Source organism: Nuphar pumila, chromosome 5, assembly GCF_984573655.1.
Source record: "Nuphar pumila chromosome 5, dmNupPumi1.hap1.1, whole genome shotgun sequence".
Classification (NCBI taxonomy): domain Eukaryota; kingdom Viridiplantae; phylum Streptophyta; class Magnoliopsida; order Nymphaeales; family Nymphaeaceae; genus Nuphar; species Nuphar pumila.
This window is the reverse complement of record NC_143253.1, coordinates 118,686,095-118,711,607: the sequence shown is the minus strand read 5'-3', so window position 1 is coordinate 118,711,607 and position 25,513 is coordinate 118,686,095. Positions and strand designations below refer to the sequence as shown.

At 35.7% G+C, this 25,513-nt stretch overlaps 1 protein-coding gene and 1 pseudogene across 2 annotated transcripts; one reads left to right on the top strand and one right to left on the bottom strand.

Annotated features, from left to right (window-relative positions):
* Positions 1–1,703: 1,703 nt before the first annotated feature.
* LOC149838343 (E3 ubiquitin-protein ligase At3g02290-like) lies at positions 1,704–25,224 on the bottom strand. Of its 2 annotated transcripts, XM_090006536.1 has the most exons (6): positions 25,133–25,224; positions 24,773–24,839; positions 7,419–7,843; positions 5,768–6,203; positions 4,648–4,757; positions 1,704–2,147 (listed from the first exon to the last, which is right to left on the bottom strand). In XM_090006536.1, exons 3-6 carry the CDS (start codon positions 7,536–7,538, stop codon positions 2,121–2,123), a joined length of 693 nt encoding a protein of 230 aa, XP_089862662.1. In that variant the 5' UTR covers positions 7,539–7,843; positions 24,773–24,839; positions 25,133–25,224; the 3' UTR covers positions 1,704–2,120. The 2 variants fall into 2 exon arrangements, with proteins under 2 accessions (XP_089862662.1, XP_089862661.1); XM_090006535.1 differs by lacking the exons at positions 24,773–24,839; positions 25,133–25,224 and adding an exon at positions 8,540–8,762.
* Positions 17,152–20,721, top strand: LOC149838344 (26S proteasome non-ATPase regulatory subunit 8 homolog A-like; annotated as a pseudogene).
* Positions 25,225–25,513: the final 289 nt, after the last annotated feature.

Sequence of the window (25,513 nt, the reverse complement as noted above, 5' to 3'; positions counted from 1 at the left end):
TTGTTCTCCATGGAGCAATGGAGTGAAAACTGCAAATAGGAAGCTAGGAATGCAAATACTCAATCCAATTCTGATCCTCTGAACCTCTTGAATGCAAACACAGCCCAAAGAGAAAAAGGCACAGAAGGACAAGGAGAGGAGGAAACTGAAGCTATGTGGATGAACATTAGGCTTAGTTGGGCTGGAAGAAGTTGGACTGATCAAAATAAGATCAAGCCAACTGAATTATGCAAATCCTTAAATTATAGGTGTCTACAATGCAATCAAGGAGAATAAAAGCTTATGTTGTTGCAACTTAGAGTGAATTTTTGGATCCTGATACAGTCAGATTCACCAAGGAATTCTATCCAGTAACCAAAGCCATATAAATAATAATAAAAAGCCCGATCCAACTGAATTTTTAAATGTTCCAAATTCGCTTAGATCTAACTGATATCATCTGCTGCAACATTTGATATAACAAATACAAACAATTTCAAATGTCAACTGGGGATCTAGGTCAGAACATCTTGTTACAACCATAGCAAAACTCCATATAGAGCACTTCTCCAATAAAAATTTGAAAACTTCCAAAAAAGAAAAAAGGGACTCCATCTTTTTTATAAGCATGCAAACACACTCGTTATTTTGAGGAAAACATTTAGAACACGAAAGATCATGTTCAGAAAAAACAGTTCTCTGAAAAAACAAAATTCTAATGTATGTCCAATTTTAGTAATAACTCTTTGGTTTGAATCACATTGAGTCTTGGATTGGAATCCCCTTGTCCATATACTCTAATTGGATTTTCAAGGAAAAATCTCATACACATCCACTTCTTTTTATCTTGTTTGACAACATTAAAACCAAAGTCTAACCTGTATATATCATGTCTAAATTTTAAGTTAGTGCAATTTCTTCATCCATATTTTTTAATGCAAAACATTTCTAATCATGTATCAATTACTTAACGAACTGGATCTACATTGGGTCTCACCTGAATCACTCCATCTATCCACTTGAAAAGTTTGGTTTCAAACTCTGGTTCGAACAAGACTAAGACATGAAAAAAGAAAAGAAAATGTTCGATCTGGCCTATCAGTACCACTCACTGCTTACTTGTTTATTAACCACAGACAGATGCCAGCTTTGAGCCCTGCTCACACAAAACACCTCTTGATCGATTCCCCATGTATAGACCCGTGTTAAAACCCCTGATGCATCTTCTTAGTGTGGGCGGGAGCAATCCAGAGGTTTTACTGTCCAAGTAAAGGGTCGGTCCATGTGGGTTTTGAGAGGGAGTTCAGGTGCAACGTGACTGCACACTTTTGGTGTGCTGCTGCACCCGATCACCCTCCATCTGCTGTTGGGCCCCACAGCTGACAGGCTGTATCCAGCTGTTTGGCCCAACAGCAGGTGGAGGGTGATCAGGTGCAGCAGCACACCAAAAGTGTGCAGTCACATTGCACCTGATCTTGTGGTTTGGGCCCAGAGGGAATGGCCTAACAGCTTGAACAGGTTTTCTCGTCATAAAAAAAACCATTGACAGGCAACCTGCCCAACGAGAATGAATGTACAAATTCCAAATACTTATCCAAGAAAAAACGATAATCACATAAATGGATTTTAGCCCTGCACGTACTCCTGCGTCTCCAACACAGTCCAATATTCACAGCATTTACTTTCTTTGCAAAAATAGGCATTCAAACATGTGGCAGAAGGCATCCAGGAAAATAACACCCATTATATGCAAACTATGTACAATACCATCTGGTCTGTGGTTCCAACAAAAGATCTTAAAGAGAGATCTTTCATTGAAAAATCATTCTATGCAAAAGATTTTTTTTTTATATGCAACCAAAGGGACAGGATATCTCTATCTATTCTTATCTGGCAACCAGCAGCCCCTTCATATCAATTCATATGCATTTTCCTCCCTTTTGTCAGTGCCTCTAAATCAAACTATACTTGGTAAACAGAATAGAAATGATTGCAAGCGTGACTACTTACAAGGACATGCACAATTCAAAAAAAAAAAAGTTGATCCCCAGATCTCCTGGGTGTGACTTCACCAGACTATGCACAAATATTTTCCAGCTTCCCACCACCTCCACAATGCATGATAGCTCTCAAAAAACATTTCATGGGCTTTCACTGAAAACCATTTCCTAAAGAAATGACAACAAAGTGAGAATTATATAAGGTGGGAGTTAACCATTTCTATCATGTCAAATAAGTAAAAAAGGACATTAAAAAACATCGATGATTAAAAGTTATTTGGATGCTGTGACTGTGTGCCTGAGAGAGAGAGAGAGAGAGAGAGAGAGAGAGAGAGAGAGTTCATGAAGGCACACATCTTTTAGTGTATGTTTCTAAGCACCTTAACAGTTTCAACCTAGAGTATATTTGACAGGTTTTATCAGAACAAAGTGATAATTCTGCCTACTCTACAAGAGGAAAGCTTCTAGCTAGAAGAGGCTACACAAGATTTTCACATTTTTATCTAACCTTTCCAATCCCGAAGCAAGCTAGCAAAGGCAAAATACCAGAATGTTTAGAACTTTTAGAAAGCAGTGATTTCTCTTGGATACATGTAAGAATGTGGAACCAGCATGTGGACTTGGATTTACCCTATATAAACCCCTCATAAATCTCTACATGCCTTACGCTCATTGAATTCATTATATGATTGTTATCCATGCATCTTTTGTCCCTTTTTCCATTATCGCAACTGCTAATACATTCGGAGAAAATCTGTAACTTTTTCTCGAAGGGCAGAGACAGCAAGCATCTGTAAGATGAGTTATAAGGACTGACGACTGTCATTCCCAATGGAATTATAGAGTTTATAGTGGTTATACTAAGATCAATTAAAATATAGAGTATGAATGGCACACTATGAGAAACAAAGTGTTAGAAATTCAAAATAAAGGATTTGGTCATTGGGAAACTTAAGCTCTAGATTTATATAACATTAAAAGTTGCCGTACGACGGAAGAAAGCTTTAGGAAGGCCTAGCTGCCAGTTAAAATTCCTGCAGTTACAGGATAGTGATTCTAAACCATTTGAAGCACAAGGTTCTCCCTTCAAGCAGCAGCATTTTTTCTGGATTCTAAAGTACCATAGGCCATGCGTGCTAACGACCTACAACATAATTGTTACCTTCTGGCTGGTAGACAAGTTATTTGTCTATGTCAGACAGCTCTCACATCCATTTTCCATCAAACTCCCTATCGTCTAGTTTGATACAGAAAATTACCTATATCCTCATTTATTAAATAAAAATTTTCCTTTGCCAGCTTCCATCAAAGCTTGGGCAAGCCACCTCACCTGCACTAATTGCCTAGCTATGTTCATGCAAATCTTTACACAACTCTATTCATAACTCTACATGTCCAAGTCGATAATCTAAATAAGCAATTTCTAACATTTCTAACAGATGGAAAATGCTCAAAGAGCACAAAACATTCCCCTTCACACCAAACACCCCCCACCCCCTCCCCGAAAAAAAAAGACAGCACAAGACCCATGATCCAACTTGCTGTACTTGCAAAAGCAACCCAAAGTACATGATTAGTAACTGTATATGCCACAAGGATCACCATCATCACTCATGCTCCCCTTATTTTTTCCCAAAAGGATCACCAAAAAAATCAGCTACCCGTATCCTATATGGCTATATTTATCTCTGGTAACATAGGAAATCGTCATAGAGCTACCCCCATCTCAATCGCTACATGCATGCTATTTTTTCCCTCGATAGTGCTTATAAAAAATGTAAATAATGCAATAAAATTAAAAAAACACGTTATTTTGGAAGAAGATCCTGATATTTTTGCAATATTTTAAAATATCATGATATTTGTCACTGTTGTGTGCAGGAATATGAACAGGATATAAGCACTACCAAGGCTGTAATAGTTTGATGTGTCTTAATTGGAGTTGGATCTGGATCCAGATGAGAGAAGCTATTGCCAAGAGCAAACCTGATTAACTATTGAAGCTAATCAAGCATGCCGATAGTTAGCAAACCTGCATCCAAAACTCAGATCTTTTGAATAGAACTTTGGAAAAAGAACCGAAAAGCTGTCTTTTTGTAATGATGGTGAAAAGATTTGTTCTTTTGATAGAATAGTTTTAGAACACCAAAAAATGTATTTACAAAAAGTTACTTCTTAATAAAAACTCTGACATGTATCTAATCTCATCAGATTTTGAGTATGAATTATGGTGAGTCTTGCACCCCAAATCATTTAGTTCACATACCTTGATTTTCAGGAAAAAAAATCATCATAACATGTCCATTTTTTGACCTCATTTTATACCATATTTTTTGTTTGCCAATTTTAAATTTTTAACTCATTGTATATGTTTTTCCATCTGTCGTTCGGAATATAAAACAGCCAACTCACTAAGTAGCTGAAGACAGCCTCTCATATGTGAGTGTTTAAAAAATCTGTCCTCTTCATTTACAGGTGTGTGCATGCCTACTTGCCAATGAATGTCACAAAATCACTTCAAAAAACATCTAGCAGCAGCATCTATTCAAAGAAAGCAAGAAAACAGACAAATACCATAGGAAGCATGGCATATGAAACTGTGTTCATATCTTTATGAGGAACTGAAAGCAAAAACAGAGAATACAAAACATAAGAGAAAATTAACTACCTTTCCACAGACAGGACAGTTATCACTTCTTTCCATCCACTCATATATACAACCAAGGTGGAAATGATGAGAGCACATGGTCATTATCTTAGGATCTTCAGGAGTATATTCTGCAAAGCACAAAAAGTATTAATGCCAAAGTTTTTTTAGCTAAGAGAAAAAAGAAGGAAAAAAAACAGCTTCTTCTATGCTAAATAAAAAAAAAACTTCACAGAAAATAATCACACTTGGCAATCAGAAATAAGCACAAAACAGAAAGCTAATTATACTTATCAAACAAAATTATTGAAAAAAGAAAGTGCACACTTATTCAGGATCAATTTCTATCGTTTGATAAAAGAAGTTTCATATGGAAAAAGTATGTTTATGGTACTAAATCAAATTTTGACCCACAAAATAAAGAAAATCTGTAAATATAACTTAGTTACGAAAGTTGAAGAGAGTTTGTGTCTGTGGATGAGCTCAAAGATGTTGTGCCCTTTTCATATCTCATGACAATATTAAGGGATATTAATTAAATGATAACATCAATTTATTGCATACATTGAAGACACTTTCACCAAGAAATTTTATTTAGAAAAAAATCAAACTGAATCATTTTTCAATTGAGAAACATGGCTTTAGTCTATAATCTGAGAGAGAAAAAAACAAACCAAAGGCATCAGCTCTCTCATGTGGCCCAAAAGTCAAGATTAGCTGGCCAAATACATAAGCCAAAAGAAATGATGATCTTCCTGTCCTCAATGACAATTTACTGCACCAGTGGAGTAAAACTATGATTAGACAAAGAGACAAGTAGCAAGAGGTTTCCTATGAGTCTATGACCTTGCAATTTCACAAAAATGAGATAGTTTGACAGCATCCATGACGTTTTCCTTTGAAACCAGAAAGCAAAGCCATGCAAATCCTAATGCATCTAAATAATGTCAATCAAGAGGTCAATAAATCGAAGAATTCTCTTCACAGATGTCCATTCATCTTTATCTAGGTGTCTAGTTTCCTAGGACAGCAATAGCTTGGAGGCAACACAAAACATGATGAAATCAGGTCAGGAGACTCAGGATAATAAGAACAATATATAAATGTAATTTGCATATTCATGTACACAATTCAGGCTTACCCTCAAGGCATGTAGGGCATACATCCTCATCTTCAGATGATGGAAAAGTATATGTTACTCCACTTGCTACTTTTGCCAATAAGTGCTTCCCGGAGGAGTCTGAGAGGCCTATTTTTGACTGCCCTTCATACTCTGTTCCATTCCACTTCTCTGGCATAGATTCCAGACCACTACTACTGCTACTTCTTTGAAGAGGCTCAGATTCATCATGGAAATGGCTAGAGCCCTTTTCTCGCCTTGATACCAGGCCATCACATTGTAGACGAGAATATCTCAAATCAGCATCATAAGGTAACGGCCTTGGAGGAGAACGGTAGACATCGGATAAAGAACTATCAACTAAAGATGAGATTTGTCCAGCTGCAGCCAAAGATGTTGCCCCTTGAGTAGATGAAGTGATCGCCCTAATTTCTCCTCTCTGGAATAGTGATGTATACTGAATAAAAACAAGAGAATTTAGATAACATTAAGCTTCATTCTTAAACAGTGCTAGAGAAAAAATTGGGCTCCTATAAAACAAAAGAAATTCATGACATCAAATCTATCAATTTTACAAAAGCAAAAGCTGTTACAAGGTAGTTCACATGAATTGTCCATGCCCAACAAGAATCAGTTTGCAACTCATGAAATTGAGAATTAATATTACATGTAGTCATCCATGTGCACTTCATTAACATCTGTAACGCAGAAAAATAAAGAGACCAATCCATCAAATATGGAAAAACCACATCACGTCACACACTGGATGCATACAACAAAGCACACAAGTGTTAGTAGCCTTTCAAGGAAGGATATTTGGATGTAAAAGGTAGGGCATGGACATTGGTGGTAGCAAGATCAAAGCACTAGTTGGGGAGAAGAAGTGCTGCTTTGAAGAAAGGGTTTACTAGTCATGGTGAGGAAGTTAATCATTTCCCTCCTAGAATGATCATAGCTGTCCAAACTGGCATATATTCTACATTTCTACCATACCTTCAAGGCAAATGAGTACGCAAGGTAAAGAAATATTTCTATGAGGCATGTATGTTGTTAATGGTAACAATCTTTTTTCAGTTTGAGGCCATGCCACAGTATCCAAAATTTTGAACTCATGCGTCGACCTCAGGTCGGGTGCCAGGTTGTACCTGTATCTTTAGGACATAGCATATAATGTTTAAGCCTTACAAAAATCATCAAAATTAAAAAGGGTCCACACAGTCACATGATTATAAATTTATGATACTCCAACTGCAAGATTGTCTAATTATGCTCATAATGGCTGCCAAGCCACCAGCAAAGAGTATATACCAGGCATCTTACAAAGCAAATACTACCTCTTAAAAACAGCAAGCTTTTGACATCATATACTCAAATATTGTAGCACATAGCAAATAACTAAAACGCAGACAGGGCAATTGAATTTGAATGCGGATCCAATATCAAAATAGCCCATAAAAGATTGTTGACTGACATCCCAAGAGCGAACAAACATAGATGGATGAACTGAATTCTGCAGGATCAAGCTCCAACTGTAGCCAACCACACATATGGGCATTTTCAAAACAAGTCATACTAATGCCTAACTACCTCATAATATCGAACATGAGAACCACAAAGTTCAATTTTGTCCATTCAGACCAAGTAAAACAAAGCTTTTCTGTCTGATGTATACCACACGTAAGAGCTGATGAACAAAACATCTCAAGCAGGTGCAATGCCTGTAAACAGATCCATTGACGTATGCCAAGTCCTCGATATCATCTGGACGTAAGCAGCAACATGCAGCACCCATACCGCTGTTCGCTTCAAAAATTCTGTGTTCAAGATTAATACTTCTAAAGCTCCTCTAAGCACGAACTTTCAAATGAATCTGCTGTCTTGAACAGAAAATCAGTGTTTACTTGTATGATGCATTCTAACATGAATTATGAGACATTTGTGCCAGAGCTGCCAGTTCAATTATATACCCAGACCTTACAGACTAGAACTCCCTCCTTTAGCACAGAATCCAAATGAACAGACCTCTCAGTACTGATTACTGCGACAACTTTGACACCCACCAATCAAAAAAAAGAAATCATGTTTCTCCAATTTTACCTGCCTCAGTTCAAACGAAAAACACAGTCAATTTGCACGTCTTTAACATGCAAACTACAAATATGCACTGAGACTCTTAACAAAATATCAATAAAATACAATTAAAAAAGTTTTTACATATCAGAAGGCGGAAGCATAAAAATATCCATACAAGCATCCACATTTGTAGTCAATTTCAGATAAGAATTGTCCTTAAATTGTGTAACCACAAAAAAGACAATTTACCGTTAAATTAAAAAAAAAGACTACCTCAATGAGGCATCTTTCAAAAGGAATCATTCCAAGATATACAGATTAAGGAAACAAATAAATCCAACTATAAAAACCAACCCGCCCCCTCCCCCACTCCAAAACCTGCGCACGAATGGGTGCATCAAAAAGAAAAAAATCAATACTTCAGACAACCCCAATTAAGCATCCTCATGAAATTCAATAAAAAAAACACAACACTATAGAAAAGAAAACAGCATATTAAATTTTCAAAAGAAAGAATAAAACTGCATTACCCCAATAGACCAACCTCAAGAAATTCCATTCCAAACCACATTCAGAAAGGAAAGAAACGATCAAAAACTCATACGAGCATGGGAAACTACAACCGAACGATTGGTGGTATCGATGATCAGTAAAAGAAATCCAAAGCCCCAAATTCATTCAAAACGAAGGAGACACGCAAAAGGGAGGGAAGGAACGCACCTTTTGGGCATCGATGATCATGACCCCCAAAAGGAAAAATTGAAGAAAAGGATCAAGAAACCTGCAAAACTTTCGACGGGATGGGGAATCGGATTTCTTGTCGGCCGGGCTTGAACAGAAACAAGAGGAGGGTTTTTGTGGGGTGTGAGTTGGTGGGTATCCAATTAGAGCTACAAATATAGAAACAGGAATAGAACTATATGTAAATTTGAGGGACAACAGCAAACGGAGAGAGAGAGAGAGAGAGGGGGTCGTTTTGTAGTATGTCTCTTTCTTTTTCTCTTTTGCACAAGAATTTGGTAAATGACGAAGAAAGAAGTTTGGGGGATAATGGGTCATCTCATCATTAGGGAGAAAATGCTAGTGCGGTTTGTGGTTATCATTGTGTCCCTTGGTTTCCAACTTTGGCACAAAATTGTCCAATCTGGCCTAAATTGTATTCGGCTAAAACATGGTGGGCCCTCTCTCTCTCTCTCTCTCTAAACTGTGTGTCTAAAACATGGCGCTTTTTCTCTCTCTAAATTATGTGTATATGGCTAAAACATGACGCAACATGACGCTCTTTTTCTCTCTAAATTATGTGTATATGGCTAAAACATGTTCTCTCTCTCATGCGTATAGGACTAAAACACGCCTCTAAACTATCATTTATATGGATAAAACATGACTCTCTCTCTCTAGCCAGGTTTGGCACTTGGGCACAAAATTTGTCCTTAATCCATCTATGCTGGCCTACGTCAAGTCCCTTTCAGATGAACCTACAGCCTCGCCCCACCTAGATGGACCCTGACCTCAAATCACCTGATTTAAGCGTTACCCCTTTACGCTACTAACTACTCTCTTCATTTGAGTATATTGAATAATCAATCTCTCTCTCTGCATTGAAAAGTGTGGCTACCTCTGTAATTTAGTGAACTAAATAATGAGGGCAAAAGGGGGCTCTCAAATTAAATCCCTGGATTGTCCTCTTCTAAATTTTGACAACCCAATTAAGGTTGAACTATTTATGGAAATGACAAACCCAACCCTTCATAAATTAGTCGAGTTTGGGTAGGTTAGGATTCAATCCAACTATGGGTGGCCGGCCCTGCCCGTTTAGAACTCAGCCCATCAGGCTTTAAGTGCCTTGGCCCAGATATGGCTCTATCCATTTAGTAAGTGATCAGGTTTTGGCCTGGTTCTTAACAGCCTCAGGTTTGAAGAGCATCTCATGGCCCGACCCATTGGTCTAACTGGTCAATATGAAGCAGGTCGAACCCAGTCTGACTTGGCCCAAATTCATTTGTAAATAGTAATAATTAACAAGTTTTTAATTTTTATGCACCCGTTATCATAGCAAAATTTTTTCCTCCTTCTGCGAGAGAGAGAAACGATTCTGCGAGTCAAAGTTGACCAAAGTTTTGAAAATAATTTTTGAAAATAATTCGCTTCCATTTTTTAAATTTACGAAAAAATTTCGTAGAATAAGACTTGCTTGTCAGTACGAGGTTCAACCGTTCTTGACGCCTTTACCAGGGGTAATTGAACCAAAGATCAATGTATGCTTAGCTAGGCTCAAATACCTAAATTATGCTCTATTTTCTAAATACACAGAGAATCAGGCATGTGGTATGAGTTTTTTGAAAAATGCATATTTTGAAAGATATGATGTTTGCTTCTATTGCTTGAAAAATACTTGGAAAAATAATGATTATGAGAAAATCGTGAATTGCATTGAGAAAGCATTTTTGAAGAAAAGAAAGGTCGATTTCTAAAGAAATAATGAGATATTAAAAAATTGATTTCTGATAAAATCCCAATGACTTTGAGAAAATCGATTTCTTGAAGCTTTGAACATTGAAATTGAGGATGTTAGAACATTGGAAAATCATGATTTGAACTCGAGAAATATTTGAAACATCATTGAAAACTCAGAGTTTTGAGAAAATCAATTTCTCAGAAAGACTTAGAAAATTTTGAGAAAATCGATTTCTCTGAAATGGAATTGAAAAATAAGTCAGAAAAATGGGCGTGTGGCCCTGTGAAAGATTTTCATGATGCACTCTAACTTAAATGAACGAATGCTACTTTGAGAAAATATTTATGAAGAATTGAAATATGCAATGGTTTTCAAAGATAGCCTAAGGGTGTAGGCTGAATGTGGCTTATACGAAGATGACAAATCTGGGACTCATTCGTATTTTGACTATGACCATAAATACGAACTTCACCGAGTTTGTCAACTCCCTAAAAGCTCGGGCATGTGTCATTCGTGTCAATCATAGTGAATTTAAAAAATGCATGGATTGTCATTCATCAGATATTAAAATTTACGAAAGCAAACTATATGTAATACATCCTATTCTATGCAGGAAACGTAACTCTTATTCCAATATTATATTTGATATTGCATCAATCAAATAAAAGAAAAATGAATAAAATCTTTCTTCTAAATATCCCTACAAAATTAAAAAATGAGTTAGCACAAATATGCAGGTTTTTCTGGATTTATCCGGCAATATCAGAAAATTATTAGATTTTATCCAGATATAAACCCTGATTCATACCTCCCTGATATAAACATGAGAAATAAAGGATGATAATGCATGAAAATTTAAAAATAAAGTTTAGAAATTCGAAATTGAGGTAAAAATAACCAAAATACCCTTGATAACAAGACTATGGCCTTGAAATCAGGGTTTTTAGAAAGAATTTTTGTAAAAATGAGAGTTTTGAAATTCAAATGAATGCAAATAAAGATAAAATCAAATATAAGATGATATGATATAATTATATGCATGCTAAAACTCTAAAAATGCAAAAATATGACAAAACACTGAATTTTGCGCGAATTTCGTCTTTCTTTTGATAGTTTAGCTAACACACATGGCAATTGAACTCAGAATCAAACCAAATTTGGCATGGATACCTATATTAATTATAAGAATGGAATAAAATACGAAAATCATTTTTTTGTATTATTTCAATATGGAAATTAATAAAAACCCTAAAATACATTAGTTTTGCCTTTTAGCCAACACCTATCCTTATGACAACCTAATTTTGGGTATTAAATTACCATAGAAATTCACCAAATTTCACAGGGTGATAGTGCACAGCTAGGTCATGAATTTTTTTTTTTACAGATTTAGGATTTGACCTATGGTCGGAGAATTACAGCTCTGACAATACTGATCGAATTCTAACGGATCAAAAACCAATGAGAAAACAACATGCTTTGTCTAAAATTATGAGAAAAATAGCAAACTGTAACCAAAATTCATGAAAATTTAGAAGGGAATTGAAAACAATCAGATGATCATATCCTTTTCTTACAATTTTGGTATTGGATCTACGGTTATAGATGACACATTGGATTAACAGACCCCTAAATCTGATGAAACTATACTAACAGGGAATCGGCAGGTAAATTTTTAAATCTAGGAAAAATAAAAAACTAAATTCTAAAATCCTGAATTTCTCAGAAATGACAAAGAACATCATGAGGATAAATTTCTCTTTTGACAGACAGAACATCCGACTTATAGGTCAGAAAGCCACAGTTGATTTAGGTCGGTCTAGGGCTCTGACAACTTGTAACAGGCTTTACACAGTAGTTTGTAAAAATTGATTTTTGAGAGATAGCAATATTTATCAGAAAAAATCAGTAAAATACTAGATCTCTTTGTGAATCCACTGTATTTTACAGATCATGAATCAGATCTCCCATGAGGGAGATCTCAGATTAACAACTCTGCTACAGGTATATCCAGTGTTTTCATAGGATTGAAATTCCGGTTTGGTGTTTGATTTTTAAAATGGAGTTGCAGACGTCAAATCAGTCCGAGTTTTTGGCAGGAGATCACAGCCAAACATATACGGCCATCAAAAAATTCCCAGGATTTATGGACAAAAAACTTTACATAAAATAATAACTGGACTGGGTATATGAATCTAAAACTTATAAACTAACCATCAGATATTAATAGAATTATACTAAATGAATAAAACGACTATAAAACTAAGAAATAAAACTAAATGCAATGCTAAATGAAAAAGAAACATGAAATCTACATGATGATGGTAATAAAATGTGAAAAACATTAAGGAGACATGCTTGAGATTTACTTTTGCTCTTTAAGAGAGAGATTCAATCCATCGAATGGATGAATCTCCTCTCTTGTGTAGCATGAACATATAAGATGAAAGTCTTGTTATTTTTGGCCACTTAAGAATAAAAAAAATCACTCCTATACAGTCGTATATTCAGCCTTTTAGGCTGATTCTACATCATCTTCATGAAAACCATGCTTGAAGTATCATAATGTTGGGCGGCAAAGGTGGTCATCACCTGAAATCGATGAAATCTAACATAAAGTATTAATCCAAGAAAGAAGAGCCTTACCTTGGGATTTTGATGTATCTAAGGAGCTACTACGACAATGGAGAAGGCTTGGATCCTGCTGCACCAGTGAAGAAGGCTGAAGGAAGGAGGATGTTGTAGCGCTGGTGAGGAGAGAGAGAAGGTGATGATAGCACCGATGAGGAGGCTGCTGTCGGGTGAAGAAGGAGGGCCTTGGCAATGGATAAGGGTTGCTGTGTAAGGAGGCTGCCAAGGGAGGGGCTAAAGCAAAGGGAAGAAGGAGAGTAGGCGTAAGAGAGAAAAAGGGAATCAATGAGAGAAAAGGAGTGAATTCTTGAGGGAATGAGAATGTGTTAGGCGTGAATGGGAGAGAGAGCCAAGTGCCCAGCCGTGTCGTGCCTTGGTTTTTGTTGAGATTTAGTAAGGGCCTTAGGTTTTAAGAAGAGTGGGAGATAGAATAGAGGGAAGAGAGTCAGTCGTGTGATGCTCTTTAGGCATTTAGAAAAGAGGGAAAGGAAGAATAAAGGGAAAGAAGAAGAAGAAAAGAAAGGAGGAAGAAGAAAGGAAAAAGGGAAAGGAAAGAAAAAAGAGAGGGAAAAAGGAAGAAAGGAAAGAAAGAGGGAGGAAAGAAAATATGGAATTTTTTATTTTTTATTTTCTCTTTTTTTGTTTTAAGTGTGGCGCCACCTTGGAGTGGGCCCACGCGGTTTTTAAAGAGAATTTTAAAGTGGGGTGCCACATTTGGAGTGGGTCCACACGGTTTCTAAAAGAATATTAAAATAAAACTCAAAAAGCTTCAGTGTGGCACCACTTAGAGTGGGTCCCACTTATTTTTAAAAGAATGACAAAAACAAAAAGGGTAAAATGATTTTATAAATATCCTTAGAAAGTTTTTTGGATATTTTTGGTAATTTTGAATTAAAATTCAAAATTTGAAATTCTATACCCCTTTGCAGAGTGAATCCTGCTTAAAATTTTGAAAATCGAGTTTGAAAAGAATCCAGATTGTTTTTTGAGAAAAATATTTCTAAATTTAGAGTCCTGAGGGTAAAAATGTTAATTTAAAAACCCAGGATTTGAAATTGATTTCGAAAAGCTTTTGAAATTCGAATATGGATTAAAATTTTCAAAACTGAAATTCTAGATCTCGAAAATGAGATGAAATGTGATGAAATGATGGAAATGATAAGAAATGATAAGAAATGATATGAAATGTCATGTGAAATGCAAACCCTGGATGAAAAATTTTAGGTATTGGACCTCGATTGACATTTGTACCAGTTTAAAAAGTGATAATTTTGACAAAAATGAACAAAATGGCTCAAGAAATGGTTTTTGTCCCTACAGGGCCAAGAATGACACTAAAAACTGGGGTTTTAACTGCTTTGAACTGGAATGAACTGAATTTTAGGGTTTCGAAACTCAAATGAACTGACGAGACACTGGCTCAACTATACTCATAGACTGAATAGTCAAGAAATGGTGTCATTTTCAAAGAAATGGCGAGAAATGATCACTGGAGTGAAGTGAGTTACGAATAAGAACTGGGTTTGAGCTACAACAAAGATCAATAATACTGAGATAAACTGAAACTGAAGCTCAAACATTAGCTCTATTGACTGGACTTAGCTCAATTTCAGTTGAAATGAGCTGAAATAGACTCTTAGATTGCGAGAAATGGATTTGAACTGATACTGGAGCACTTGAACTTCTGGTGAGCTCAAGCTAGACTAAGAGGAATAGGATTGACTAGGAATGACTGACTCAGAGACAATTGGCTTGGATTCGAGTGAGGAATGAGCTCATTTCTAAGAAAATAAACTCATTTTGGCTGGAATGATCAGAAATGGAACATGAACTGCTCATTGCGAGCTCAGGTGAGCTAGAGATGACTGACATTCTAATTGTTCTTAGCTTAAGAATGAGCTTGGTCGACTCTGACTGACAGGGATCTAGGATAACCTAGGGGTAAAATGGTAAATTTCCTGGTGAAAGGGTTAAAATGACACCTGAACTGGGACAAACTTGGGGTTGGACTCCTACACTGATCTACTAGGGTTGGCATCTGCAAGAGAGGGGTGTCTAAGAATGGAAGAGGAAAATTTGGGGTGTTTACAACACCCAATTAAATATCTTTGTAGTTTTGATAAAATTTATGTAACTAATTAGGTAAATAGCAATAGTTACCAAGTTACTATGCAATAGTTATTTTTTGTTTTTATCTTATTAAAAAATTAATAAATAGCTCAGGCTTATTAGGCTGGCCCACATATATAACAGGCATATATAACGACCTGGGTTTCGGCCCGGTGCCTAACGTGCCCAGGCCTAAAACCTTGGCTCAAACTCAGCACATGGTGGGTCAAGTCGGCTTGGCCCATCCAGCTGCCCGGCCCGCTGCCCACCCCTAAATCCAACCTAATCCTGTCAAATTCACATCCAATTACATAGAATGGAGAAACTGCCAATTGCACACAACATGAAATCCATGCTCCAGTATTCTTGGGAATTTGTTGAGGATGCCCTTGAATAGCCATAAATATTGCTTGCATATATTTTTCGAGTGTCTTATTATTAGTATTTTTGGAAATTTATAGTTTGATCTTTAGTATATATTTCAATTATTTAAGATATATTTTTCGTATATTTTTGGAAATTTCCAATGCTCCTTCGAGAAAATTTTAACAAATTCTTTACTCTCTCAATATTTGTCCTTGCCAAAAAAAATTCTCAATAAAAAGTTGCCACTTTTGCATAAAGTAGATTCCATGTATTCTCACAACAAAGAATCAATGTCACAGGGACACGCCATTTTTGGCCCAATCCTTGGTGACACAGTGAAACATACTATGACATGTTGACAAAGACACTAACACTGACACATCAATAATATTTTAATAACATTTCAATAAAATAATAATAATATATTTTAATGTTGAAAACAAGTTCTTTTTAAAAGATTCATTTCCTCATGTCCTACTTTTCAAAAAAAAAAAATCAAATTTGTGCATTAAACTCAGTGTGTCAGGTCGTCCCGTGTCATCGTGAAATAGCAAAGAAATGGGAACCAAATTCCGTCAGCCAAACATGCCACAAGATTGTTTCCTTGGGAATTTATCAAAAGGCAAGTGACTTGTGTTTGCCCTTTATTTGTATGATTGTATCCAAGCAATTTGGTAAAATGAAGTATTGAAGGTTAGACTTGTCAATTCTCGTCTTGCTGTCACTGCAACAGAAGGCAATTGGCAATTCTTGACTAGTAAAGAATGAGACATATAGATGCATTCTATGTCGCAGGCTCACAAGATATATTAATTATACTGTATCGTACTTGCAAAATGGCGTGCTTTTTTTAAATACCTATTAATTTGATATCCCTAGCATATCCAAAATCTTAATTCTTGAGTTTTTTTTTAGGATATTTTTACTGTTCGTGCATGCGAACCTGTTGAAGTTTGCACGATATATAGGTACACTATAAAAAAACCGCAACCTTGAATAAAAAAGAGATTGTTTTCAAACCTCTATAAATCCAGTACTACCTTCACAAATATAATATGACTTTCGCAAAGATACCATTTGACCTTAAGTAAATACTTCTCAAGGAGCTCAACAAATGTGTGCCGACATTCCCACTCGCCTATTGTGATTGTCTTGAACGTTCACATTCTTATTTGAGCTTCGCAAATGTAGTATGACATTCGCAAATGTAGTACAACATTTGTGAAGAAAACTTGTGAATCTCATTTAAATAATTACTTCTCACATACTTCTGCAAATGTGTGCTTACATTCACAAATACCTTGTGTGAATGTTGTCACTCATTTTCAGACGTCCTCATTATGTTGGCAAGATGATTCACGAACATCCTCTTTATATGCGGATCTTTTAACCTCATTTGCAAACTTGTGGAAATTGATACATTGGACATGAGATTCACAAATTCTCTCAAGGTTTTAATGTGAATGTCCGCTTTTTTGTGAATATTCATATGAGCATTAAATGTGATGCTTCATTTTTTTTTTGTTTTTCAAAAATGATGGTTTGAGTTTTAAGGCTATTTTTGCATAAATAACGTTTTTGTGGTCTCCAGTCCCTTTTCCCAACATGTTTCTCCAGATAAAAAAAATTAGTGACTGTTTTCTCGCAAAAATTTTCAGCATTATTGCTTGCTATCCGTTGCACATCACTTCATCGACGAATTTTGTAGCGTCCGGGACATCATCACCTATGAGATATTTCGGTAAGCTCATCTTTAATGGTTGAATTAATTATTTTTTATTTTTTTGCATTAATTAGTTAATTTTAAAAACATTTTCATGAATTAATTATTTTGCGAAAGAATTGCATGGTTCTCAAGTTATCTTTGCATGTTTGTTTTGTTTTCTTATTTATTGAATTCATTTTTTTTCTCTGTTTTTCGGCTTTGTTTTCTTAATGTAGTCAGATATTCAGTTTCATATGGTTGTTTATTTGATACGATCATAAGCTTTACACTACACAAAAACTGTATTTAGTGCATTGTTTGCCCTTGATCATTAAAATTGTTAAATATAGTTCTTTCTGATATAGTACTTACTTTCTGATATAGTTCTTGTTCGTTATGCAGGTCATGTTAACTGAATTTCCAAGCCTCCCTCCATTGTTTCAGGAATCGCCAAATGCGGTTAATGAGTTGTCTATAGCAAGTAATCTCTGTGTGTGTAGCATCGGCTGCTTCATCTTTCATACCAACTATTATGAAGTTTTTTCTTCTGCTTGCTGCACCAAAGACTAAAGCACAGGCTTCTGAGCAGTTCTTGTAAGATTTGGGATATGAATACCTTTATACTTAAGAGATTAAGATGCCATTCTAGGATTCCATTTCCTAGTATCAAGACCAAAATGAGCCCCCATATCAATACAACCCTGGGGAGCAGCTTTTGCTAAAACTTTAGTGGTTTCCTGAAAGCTATATTCAGACTGAATATTTAGCGATGCTCTTGTTATTCCCAATAAGATGGCTCGGTCCTTTTTCTCTCTTTACTCCCTCTAGATAAACAAGGGTCCATTTTCTATGTACTGTGGATACTTGTGCTTTTTTGTTTGAATCTATTAATAAGGAAATGCTTTGCTGATAATGTTAATGAGCTGAAGCTGATGCCCTCTATGTACGAAAAATGACATCTAGATGAAGTTTTGCATGCTGGCCTTCAAAATGCTATAGATTGTTGTTTTTTTCTTGCATCAATAACTGAAATTCTGTGGTGTCATGCTTAATTTTTTTTCAAAATGCTATAGATTGTTCTTCTGATTTCTTATCAGGTGAACTCCTAATCTAGATGTCTGGAATCTCTTCTTGAAGTTTGAATATGGCACTTAAGTCTTATATTAATTTCCTTTCATTTGAAACATGTCATTGTTGTTTGAGTCCAAGCTTTTAGTTAGTGCTGGCATCTTTTATTCTTCTTTGATTGTTTAGTGTGGGGGTATGCTGGGATGTATCATTTGTGTCAATGACGGGCACTCGTATCAAAGTTAGTTTGCATTTGATCTATTACTGTCCTCGTCAGTAAACCTAAGCATAGAGAGAAGCTAGCATAGCAATTATTCATCTATGAAACTTTTGTTGGTTTGTATTTGTTGTCATTTCAGGCGATATATATGAACATGATGTCATTCTCAATGTAAAGACAGAAGATCAAGATGCCTTTTGAGAGGGACTCCTTTCAACTTAAACCTTATTATACTGATACATGGTATGTTTTTATGCTTTACTTCTAGGCATCTGTTGCTAGTGTATTTTTATCCTTAATTGTTCATGCGATATCTACTGCAACTTGTCAGCATCAATAACACTTGAGAGAGCAGATAGGGCTATTTTTGAAGTTTGGTGTTCCTAGGCAGAATCAGATGTATTTGTAACTTGTTGAAAAGAATTTCTTAGGCTTGCATCCAAATCATATAACAGTTAGTAGTATACCACTATACCCAAACCACTGGCTTAATTTTCTTAGTGCCACTTTGAATGGGTATGATAGTTATGCGAGTTGCTTGGAATGTTTTATTGTCGTTGGGTAGCATGCATATGCCAGTGAATTTTCAGGAAAAAAGTTGGAATTGTTCATTTGACTGGATCATTAAAGTGTGTCTGATTTAAAATGTGCATGAAAACACAATTCATATGTAATCCAATGGGATGAAATAATTTATGGCAGGCTGAGTAAGCATTTTATGGCATGTCAAGCCTACTTTGAGGATGTCAAATTGAAATTCCCGAAAATGTGGCTACTTGACATGAATATTTGTCCACAAAAAATTGCAAGATGGGTTCTTGGACTATTTTTATATAGCATAGACAAAGCATATCATCATATAAGAACAGTGAAAAACTTGCATGAAGGACCATTCTCTGAAAACATTTTGCTAGTATGAGTTACTCAAAAATATGACACTGAGTTACATGGCCATATGAGATGTATTTTTCCTTTTGTTTAATGATAAGCCATATAATGGGAAACGTTATGATTCCCATAGCTTGTTGTTTTTGCCTTTGTTATAAGGTGCAATACATCCACATTTGTTTGAAAGTTCCCATAACCATCTTGTTTGCTATCTTTCATTTCAAACATGGATATCTGAAAGGGAAGATGAATGTTTTGTCGTACTTATCTGTAAACAAACTTAACTCTTATGTTTTGTTCTTCTTCTTCTTGCTCTTTTATCTCAAGAATTTTAACTGTTTAATTTTTTTTGTTTTTGCTGCTACAGTGGCCTTATTCCTCCATCACCTCAGGAGTGTCCAATCCTGGGCCTTAACCTTCTTAGGCTTTTGGTTCAGAACCGAATAGCAGAATTCCACACTGAACTGGAGCTTCTCCCTGCAAGCACTCTGGAGAACCCTTGCATTAAGCATGCCGTGGAGCTTGAGCAGTCTTTTATGGAGGGTGCCTACAATTGCGTGCTGAGTGCTAGGCAAACTGTTCCTCACGACACTTATGTCTATTATATGGATCTTCTTGCTAAAACTGTCTGGTAATGCATTTTATGTGGATATCTACTGAAGTACTAATGTCAAAATTGGATTGATAGTTTGTGTTGATGCTGCTATTCCTTTTGCAGTGATGAAATAGCAGGCTGCAGCGAGAAGGCATATGATTACTTGGCAATCAGTGATGCTAAGCAGATGCTGATGTTTCCATCTGAGCAAGAACTGTTAGAATATATTACGAGGTAAGAGTTACTAAATGATAAGATAAGCCATGAATTTCTTTATTCTGGTTTTCAAGTGTCCTTTTTCTTTCATTAGTGCAAATCCCTCTGCATTGTGATCATGAACGCTAAGTGGAAAGTTAGTGAATAATGAGTTCACTAAACTGGATTTTGTGGCTTTTAGATGGATCATACATGGTCTGAGTCCAAGTTGGACGTTTTGAATCTCCATGTGGTGGCAAATTAGCTGTTTTACTGAAAGTTATAAGCACTTCTGATGCGTAGATTCTGAATATGGTTTGGAAACAAATATAGGGCACCACCAGGATATTTTAAAAGTTATCAGGTTAAAAGAATAGAATAATGATACAGTGACTAGGGTGCTAGACGATTCAGATTGGATGTAAATCCGAATCCAAATGATGTGCGATAGATCCAAATCCAAGTTTGGATCTGAATGATATCCAGCGAAAGGGTCTGTCTCAGGAAATAAGTTAACTGTTGGATTCAGATTGGAGGTATGACCAAAATTGATGCGTTTGCACCCCAAACAGTGACTGAGATAGCTGTTGATGCTAACTGTTGTAGAAATCAAGGGTGTGATATTTTGGGGAGAGAACTGCTGTTCTTTGTAGGTGTTGGTCCTTAGTTGTCAAACTCAGAAGCTAGGTCAGGGGGTCAGTCATTGTCCAAATGAATGTGATTAACTTGTTAAAGTTGGATATCAGCATCTCCCACACTGTACAATGCAAGAATATTAGCTTCTCCATATATGTGTGTATGTCATCTTGGATTCAATCAGTTGATGGCCATTCTGTTCTGGCTAGCCTGCAAATTCTGATCATCTCCCAACCCCCTTATTGTTCATGTTGGGTGATTCTGAAGCAAGTGCACATCAGAGTGTTCTGTATTGGGTCTACAATCTAATAGTACCCAGTTTGATGGAGGACAAGCCATCTTGTCATTCTGGTCTTCATCCTTTTTCAGGTCATCACTAGGTATATATTCTGGCTTTGAATACCTGAATATATAGCGCTTAGCGGTTTCTGTCCCTATTGTTAAGATATATATATATATATATATATATATAGTAAGGTGTAACGTTGAGTTATGTTACATGCACGCCCGCCCACTAATATGAAAACAGACCACCGCTGCTAAAGGTCTTTTTCCGCCATCATCAAGACCACCTGAAGAGTGTTTTTTTTACATGCGGCTGCATGTACGAGTCGAACGATGATACACTCAGTGAGGGTATTATTTCTCAGAGAGATTTTCAAAAGTTGATAAATCTCAGGAATATCTCGGCAATATATAAAAATTAAATATTTTTTTAAATAAGTAAAAATATAGAAAAAAAATGAAAAAAAAAATTAAGACAAAGGCCTTAAAATAGACAAGATAAATTGATAAATGAGCAACTAAGTTAGCAGCTAACAACTAACAAACAAAAAATTAGTAACTACATAACTAACATGTGACAAGTAACAACTTAACAAATAATTATAGCATCCATCTAACAATAGGAAAAAGAGAACAATTTAGAACTTTGAAGTAAACATTAAGTGACTAACAAGTAACACGTAAACAACTAAAAAAAAGTCATAACTCATAACCCATGACTCCATGAGTAGTAGCTAATACAACACCAAAATAAAGTTCAAGGTTCAACATCATAATTTTTCAAAAAAAACAAAAACAAAAAAGTAATCATGAAATGTTCAAAACTCATCGATTTGATTTGGGTTTTGAACCAAATCAAACCAAAATTTGAGGCCAAGGTCATTTTTCTTAAATTATAGCAATTTTTTCAAATGTTTATCTTTAATAAGTTTGGAGTTTTTTTTAAAGCAAATTTGAAAACAGACGTAGTTTTCTAGAGTGATATTTATCCTGAGATATATAATTTGCCGATATATTGAAAATATCATGATATATTATCGATATTATCAGCTACCTTGAAATAGCCGATAATATCAGGATATTTTCAATATATCGACAATATCGCTGACTCTGATATATATTGTATTTTGTATATATGTATATTTTTTATTATTATGTTGTATTTAGCTTTTTTAAATGATTGTATTTTATTTTTTGTCCAAGGGTATTCTGGCCATTTTGACCAGCTAGCTAACTGTTGGGGCCTCCCAACGGCTACATGGTCTCCCTCTCTCTCTCCCCCTATTTTATATATATGTTTCTTATGGTTCCCATTTGAACTATGCATCTTTTTTTGCATTTTATGAATTAATAAAATTAATTATTTTAATTGAGTTTGTGCTCTTGTGACCCCTTTTTGGGTTTGTATTTGTGCTTTTGCTCTTTGCAGGCATTGTATCTTTGAATCCTGACCTAGAGATGAACAAAACTCGACTGAGTCATGGGCTGCCTGAGTCAGCCAAGTTTTAGCATAACTCGACTGAGTCATATATATATATATATATAATATAAATAGTATATATATTATACATAAAAGATGGTTATAGATATATTAATAAACTTATATATTAAGCATATTATAAAATATCATACAATGCATATTATATATGATATATCAATAATATACTATGAAATATATATAGTACATACATATATTAGTATATTACATATTTTATATAAAATATAAAGTTAACATGACCTGATTGAGTCACCGGGTTGACCTGTTTGAATCATGAGTCAATCATGGACGAGTCGTGTGCCGAGTCACTGGGTTTTAAAACTATGGTTATGAAGATAATTAGCTATATTCAAAAGAGTGCTTCCAAAGGACTTTTTTTTATTATCTTCTTTCTCTCTTGATTTAGTTGCGTGCTCTGATTTGGATTGAGGATAAGATCCTAATGATCGTTGCTCAATTACTGGTTTTTGTGTGTTTTTAAGTGACTCACTCGTGTCGTGAAAGTGCAAAAAATAGCAAAAAGATTCACTTTCATCAATGGAAGTTGGGTACCAAACAATGGCCACCACCACATCAGAAGTTATAGACTATGAAAAAGCATTTGCACCAGTTGCAGCATGACAAGTGTTAGGACACTTATTACTTTATCATCCATTAGAAAGTGGCCTATCTATCAACTAAATGTTAAGAATGTCTTTCTAAAATGAGACCTTAATGAGGAACTGTAAATGGTTCCTTCACCCGGTCCTGTGATTGAGAAGGAGAATGTTCTTCGACTAAGAAAGACTTTGTATGGGCTTAAACAAACTCCTAAAGCTAGGTATGATATATTCAATAAGGTAATGTTAAGTTTGGGATATAGATCTTGTTACTGACACTGCTCTTTACATTAACAACTATGAAGATCTTTGGTTAAGAAGTCCTCTCAAAGATATGGGTATCGTTATCTCAAATCCTTTAAAGATGTATTGTGATGACAAGAGTGATATTTGCATCGCTAACAACCACACCTTCCATGAACGAACAAAGCATATCGAGATGGATTGTCACTATTTTCGAGAAGCGGACTTTAGAAGAACGATAGAGTTGCCTTATATGTCTTCCGGATACCAACTTGTTGATTTTTTCACCAAGGCCTTGCCCTCTTAGCATTTTATGTTTCTCCTTGGCAAACTTTCGGTTAAGTTTAAGGGAGAATGTTAAAATATACCTTTTGTTTTATGTATATATATATATATATATATATATTGTAATCTAGGAATCTATATATGTATTTTTGTAACAAGTGTTGCCCATTAGGGGCAATGTGGTCCATCTATTTTTTCTTTTTTAGTGTAATCGGTACAACCCATTAGGGGCAATTTGGGCTTTTTTTATGTAGCCATTAGGACTAGCCCAACTAGCCTTATTCAAGCATAGCAAGAATGTGGTCCCTTTTGTATATGTAAGTGGGATACTTCCCACATACTTGTTATGCTTTTCTTAAGCATTTCAAAGGTGAATAAAGCTATATTTTTTACATTGTGTGCTTTCCCTTAGGGAATATTGTGAGTGTTGGACTCTTCTATTTGCCCTTAAGTGGCTTGTGTATTACCCATTATGGGTTTGTGCTTGTGCACGCTATTTTGTTTCTTAATTGCCCTTAGTGGCTTTGTCAATTTGGTTTTCTAGAATTCAAATTGTTGAAGCTTGTCTCAATTAGCTTATTCATCGATGATGTTTGTTAGGATTTAGGGTTTTGATTTAGTTTTTTTATAATAACAAAAATATTTAATTATAATTCTAAGTTTTTTTGTATTTTCTTAACTACTATTAGGCAGGAATTCATGATTTTTACTAGAATAATAAGGGCTTTATTTTTTATCAATTAGCATAAATGTAAAATTATGACTTTTGTAGGAATTAGGGTTTTGATTTGATTTTTATAAATTGCCATGAATATTTAATTATGGTTTTAGGGTTATATCAATAATATGTTTAAAAAAATCAAATAGTTATCTAAAGTGTAACTTTTACAATTGACAACACTGATTTTCCATATTTAGAAAACAATTCATAATTGATTCATTGCTAAATTTTTTTCTTATCTATGCTAATTGATAAAAAAAATGAAAACGCATAACACATTAACTGAAAACAAAAAGAATAAATTAGAATAGTTGAATGCATTTCTGTGCATGGACTACAACAAAAAGAGAGACAAAATCTGTGCATCTGTGCATTTTTTTGTATCATGCGAGAGACGAGAGAAGAGATAAGAAGAAGAGGAGGAGAACGAGAGAGCAAAAAAAATTCATACTTGTTTCGGGGCTCCACCACGTGAGAGAGAAAGTTGTGAGCATGTGAGAGCCGTGAGGGAGAGAAGGCTGTGAGAAAAAAAAATCAAAACACATAAAAGGAGTAGGTAGGGCTTTGTTTAAGCCTTATTTTTTTGGTCGAATGAGGGTTTTGACCCTCATTTGACCAAATAAATCGAGGTGGCAGTCCGAGGCGCGCCTCGCCTCAAGGCACAAGGGCCCTCGCCTTGAGGCGAGGCGCGCTTTTTGTGCCTTGAGGCGCGTTTTTAACAACACTGAACCAGAATTTTTTACCCTAACCCTAGAACGCAAAGAAAACCAGCGATTTTCGTGGAGAAGAAGAAAGAAGGTGGAAGCTTAACTGGTTGGCGTCCGAGTCGGCGATTAATGGAGAGAAAGGAGGGAGAGGTGGAGAGGGAACATGAGGCGACGACGCTCATTCTTATCGGACTTCTTTCCTTCCCAAGACCGTTGCCCTAGAGCACAACCCAATTCCTCGCCGAGTAATTCTGCAATCCGGTTCCTCGAAGTAAGATGCACCTAAACATGGAATGGGATCGCTGATCCGACAGTCTAGGTTCAAATCTCATGGGCGTCATTTAGGGATGGCAGTAGACAGAGGGGAAACGAAACCTCGCCCGTTTTGCCCAGTTTGAACCAAGGATGGAAGACATAAAATAGGGATAGAGGGGGGGGATAGAGGTTAAAATCAAAACCCACGTAAGGATGGAGGCGAGGATGAG